At 39.7% G+C, this 5,140-nt stretch overlaps 1 protein-coding gene across 1 annotated transcript; it reads right to left on the bottom strand.

Moving 5' to 3' along the window:
• Nucleotides 1–1,189: 1,189 nt before the first annotated feature.
• LOC103020076 (52 kDa repressor of the inhibitor of the protein kinase-like) lies at nucleotides 1,190–4,566 on the bottom strand. The gene has a single exon (XM_057544534.1). The coding sequence runs from the start codon at nucleotides 4,453–4,455 to the stop codon at nucleotides 2,167–2,169; it is 2,289 nt and encodes a 762-aa protein (XP_057400517.1). The 5' UTR covers nucleotides 4,456–4,566; the 3' UTR covers nucleotides 1,190–2,166.
• Between the last annotated feature and the right edge of the window lie 574 nt (nucleotides 4,567–5,140).

Raw genomic sequence — 5,140 nt, 5'->3', positions numbered from 1 at the left:
ACTGGGGTTGGGCCTGTGCATCCTGTGAAGTGAATCATGGATGGGGCCCCAGGTCCCTGTGAGGGTCTCAGTCCTCTACAAGTATTCTTGTGCTCAAGCAAGTGCAATGTTAAACATCAAAGAAAAAAACGCCATGACAGATTGGGGAAGAGATTACAGAGAAAAGGAAAACAAACCTTAAAACAAAGGCTTTTTGCAACAAAGGGTCTTCCATCTTCGTTTTTCACGGGGCCTCCTCAAAGCATGTGGCAAGCCTTGCTAACAGTTACTTTCTGGAAATTCCAGCAGACCAACTTTGAAAGCAGCTGAATTGGAAGGATCTTCTCACTCTTAAAGCAAGTAAGCAAAAGAGGTTGTCAGTAAGGTCTAAAGAAGCCAGTGCAGACTAGGTCCTCCAAACTCTCAGGAATAACGAGCAAGGCTCCCTTCCAGGACAGAGCCCCACTGAGAGGAAACTGCTAAGAAAAGAGTCCAAATTGAGCTGGATAGGGACAATGGCTGCAAAGAAGAATGCGTGCTGATACAGATGTGGAAGGGAAACAGTTAGAATCTTTCAGAAAGCACAAAGCTATATTTTCTAACATGTCTCAAAAACAACCAAATGAGGTTACTTGTACCAGCAGCCAAGATTCAACCAGAGAAGCAGAACCTCTAGGGTGTGTGTGTGTGTGTGTGTGTGTGTGTGTGTGTCTGTGTGTGTGTGTGTGTGATCAAATGCTGGGAGCTGGTTAAGCAGCCTTTGTAAGTCTGGCAACCTTGCACGCGAGTCTGAGGTTTGTAAGGCAGGCAGTCAGGAAGAGAGGATGCATGTGTTGTTGGGAGAGAAAGAACCAGCTGGAACCTTGTCAGATGGGCTGAAACCCGTGCAGACCTTGTTGCCTTTGAAACTGGAGAGAGACTGGCATAAATACTGGTGGTATGAATTATTATTATTATATGTAGACCTAAGATTAAATATGAGATTCAAGGGAGATAGTATAGCATGTAATAGCTATAGGCTTTGACAATGTACACACAGTAGAACTTTTTAAAATGAAAGAGAAAATGGAAAAAACATACACAAAAAACAATTTTTAAAATGTTTTTAGTAATCATGTTGGTGACAGTTGGATAAAGTGTTGGTATCTTCTGAATATTATTTTTGTGTACATATGTTATTCTAATTTGTTTTTGTTTTTTTTTTTTTAAACAAAATTCACATTTTATTTAGGTTGAAATAAACTATACAAAATTGATTTTCTTCACCAAAAATAACAGCAATATTTTCTGTATTATTCCTAGATAAACCACAAAACACTTATTTTTGTAGGTTTTCTAGGTTTTGCTTGTAAATCAAGATGAGGCAGTAGATATAGTCATGGAAAAAGACAGAAGAAAACAGACTAATCAGTTGTCAGTATCCATGGTCTCTGATCCTGTCTTGACCATGAAACAGAAGTGTTCAACATATACCTGTCAAAAAGCTTATGAAGATGTAGGCTCAATAAAGGAATGTAAACAGCAACAATCAGATGTGGAACAACAATGGCAGGCTCTTCCATTCAAACTTTAACTATAACTTGTTCCTTCAACTGCATTTGATAAAGGCAAAATCTACACTGAAATCCTTGTTTGGCGAGCTCACATGTTTCTCTTACAGCCTGATCATTTTAACGGTCCCTTACAGATTTTTAACAGCATACTTAAAACTCCTACTATTCAAAGGTCAGTCATGAGCTTCATTGTAATGTTTTATAAAATGTATTCCTTCCTCCCATACCTCCTCAAAATTTATTTCTTCAAAGAACTGATAACTAAGTACCTGACAATTGGATCCACAGTGACAAATGTTATATCTAAAATGACTTAATTAATACAATTCAAACTAATACAATTTCAAAGTGCCATTAGCAGAGATCACACAGAGTGTAACATGGTACTTTCAATGCTATCTTCTGGTCTCCAAAGCATGGGACAGTTAGGTCTCCAAAGCATGGGACTTCAAACGGGCCATATAAACAGGCAGATTATCAATGACTAATGTACTCAATGGGAGGCCTACAGGTCAAGATATTCAGTGATTAAGTGGCCTACGTACACCTTACAACTTTTCTGTAAGATATTTTCAAATTTCTTACAGATTTTTTCAAATATCAAATATAAGAGAAAGCCTATTTTAAAATTCTCTTAGGTATTTTCAATGGTTTCTGAATTATCTGTAGGAAGCTCTGACTTACTTGTATAGAGTTTGATATATGTATCCACCATTAAATCCAAATCGTGTTTTATATCAAAATTTATGTTAAGCAAAGCCAAGTTACTTGACCTTTGGTCTGTCAAAGTGTTCCTCAGGTATGCTTTGAGACGCTTTCGTCCATTTTCATAGCGTTCATTCTCAACCTTCATCACAGGAAGAATACACAGGACCTTCAGCAATGCATAAACATTAGGAAAAAACTTGATGTCTGGCAGATGAAGGGCTTCATAAATAGTGGATGGAAGTTCTATATCTTTCCCTCTGTGTTTCCACTTGATTCTCCAACAATGCAGCTCAGCAGAGAGTGTGTCAGGATTAGGTAAATCACTTCTGTACATGTCAGCATGATGCTCCTCTGATGTATTGAATTTAAGCTGTCCCATGACAGAGGGTACCAGAGATAAGCATTTAAGAGCTTTGAGGTGTTGTTCTGAGAATATATCTTTCAGTTCCTGAATAATGTGTTCCACTGTTGGAACACTTAGAGTTTCTTTATAGTAACTCTCAGAGGTTAGCTGAGATTCCAGGTTACTGTGCTGAGCTCTGCGAAATTTCCCTGGGAGTTTCATCTGAATATCAAATTTGGCTGCCAAATTTGTGGCTTCCTCAAACCAAAATTCATGATAAACTTCGATATTTTCCATCACTTCATTTAGTGAATGCAGCACTGCAGTCAAACTACTGGCTGCAAAGAAGACATCAGAAGTTTGCCCCTGAAGATTTTTCCCAAAGGCTCTTGTAAAAGATAGAACATTTTTAAGAACAACAATGGTAACGATGAAGTCAAAATCTGTTACTGCACTACAGAGTACAAATGCTCGGCCAGCTATACAGTTATTCCATCTAACATTTGTGTCACTATTTATACCATCTAAACATAAAACAAGTGCTTGTAGGAGGTCCACTAAGATTTCAAAAGCATCATGCCTGCCTGTCCACTGAGAATGGCAAATTTCCTTCAGTTCTTTGCCCCTTTCGTCATTGTTCTGAAATAGGACAGAAATTACATTGTCAAGCTCTAAAAGCAGTTGTGGTGATCGATGGAAAAAAGAACAAACTTCCTCAATTGTTCCTAACACGACAGATACTCCAATAACAGGCACTGATTTTGCCAACCACATATTTAAGGCACAGGAAGAGCAGAGTGTGTAGATCGCTTGGGGATATTTCTCTAAAAGTCTAGAAGCAACAACTTTCATTTTGGAAGAAAATCCACTGGACACAATGTAAGCCTGGCCACGACAGTACTCCATGTTTAATCCCCACTTCTCAGTTATCGTAGTGTGAAATTTCACAGCCAAAATTTCTGCATCAGCTTCATAAGGCAGGAAGCCCACAAATTCCTCTCTCAGGTTGTGAGCTTCGTCAACAAACCTCACCAACACAGGCAGGTGCTCTTCCCCTGCTATGTCCACCACATCGTCAGTGACGATGGAAAAGAAGTGAGAGTCTCTCACTTCCCTGAGGGTTTCTTCCCGAATGCAGCTCTCACAGATCTCTAGCATCTGTTTCTGCTGTGTTTTTGAACAGAACAATGTGTTAACTGCTGTTGTCTCAAAGCGCTTTCTCAGAACCTCTTCACCAGAATTGATCCGGCACTCCAGCAGTGCTTGAAAGTTATCAGGAGTAAACAGACCTTCTGGGATTTCATCAGCTTCATGTCCATCCAGAGGTATGTTCTGTTTTCCCATAAGAATCAAAATTTCAAATAAAGATTTTAAGTATTCTTTATTTTCCTTCTCTTCAAGGGTTAAAGGTAAAATGTCTCCATCCTGCTCTTCACCCCCTTCTTCTGCACTGGGGTTCTGAGCATTGCTGTTGTTTATTTCCTTATGTTTTGGTTCCTGTTCAGAAGTTTCATCAATTTTTTTCTGTTTCAGTGTCCTGATTTCATCTTCACTCAATTCTTTTATTCGTTTTCTGTGTCTACTGTGTGGATTATTCAAATGGCTGGTAAGATCAAATATTGTTGGTATTGCATTATCTCGAAGAACTGTCCTATAAGGGCTAGTTCTACAGATCATAGAAGTCTCAAAGTGTTTGGCACACAATCGATAATGTTTATTTAGTTGATCAGGTGTTTTATCTTCTAAGTCTGCTCTCCTACAATTCTCCACCCACTTCTGGCATCTGGCTGGATCCCGCGGGAACCTGAAAAAGGCCAGGTCCGACTGCGTGCTCTTCCGCGTGCAGTTGGGGGCCGCGCAGAAGTTCGGCATCGTCGTCTGCCCGCCGGCCGGCCCAGCCCTCCCCTCCCCGCCTCCTCAGGGCAGCCCGCCCGCCCGTCGGGGCCGGGGAGGGGAGCCAGGCCGGCCGGCCGGCTCGTTAGGGCCGGCGCCTGTTATTCTAATTTGATTATCCCTAGTGCTCTTGAGAACCAGGTTTCCTAGGAGCTGCAAATGAAAGATAGAAAATCTTAAGTAAACACCCTGTAATCTTGAATTTGAACTCGAGGCATTTTACCATAGATATAGATAGATAGGTAGATAGATAGATAGTGATAGAGAGATGATAGGTAGATAGAGTATAGATAGCTAGATGATAGCTAGATGATAGATAGATAAATGATAGATAGATGATAGATAGATAGATAGATGATAGACAGATAGATGATAGGTAGATAGATGATAGATATATGATAGATGATAGGAAGAGAGAGTATAGATAGATAGATGATAGAGAGATAGATAGCTAGGTGATAGCTAGATGATAGATACATAGATAGATAAATAGATAACCTAAATATGTTCATTGAAGAAGCCTAAAAATAATCTTTACAACTAAAAGACACCAGGGTTTCTTAGAGAAATGGTTGAAATTGCATTGCTGATTCCAGGTGTGGGACAGGAAAAGGAAAAGATGAGCAGATGAGCTTAGAATATCTTTTTGTAACAGAGAGCAAGG

Source organism: Balaenoptera acutorostrata, chromosome 3 (genome assembly GCF_949987535.1).
Source record: "Balaenoptera acutorostrata chromosome 3, mBalAcu1.1, whole genome shotgun sequence".
NCBI lineage: Eukaryota > Metazoa > Chordata > Mammalia > Artiodactyla > Balaenopteridae > Balaenoptera > Balaenoptera acutorostrata.
Note: the sequence above shows the minus strand (reverse complement) of the source record. Positions and strands in the feature narration are given on the sequence as shown.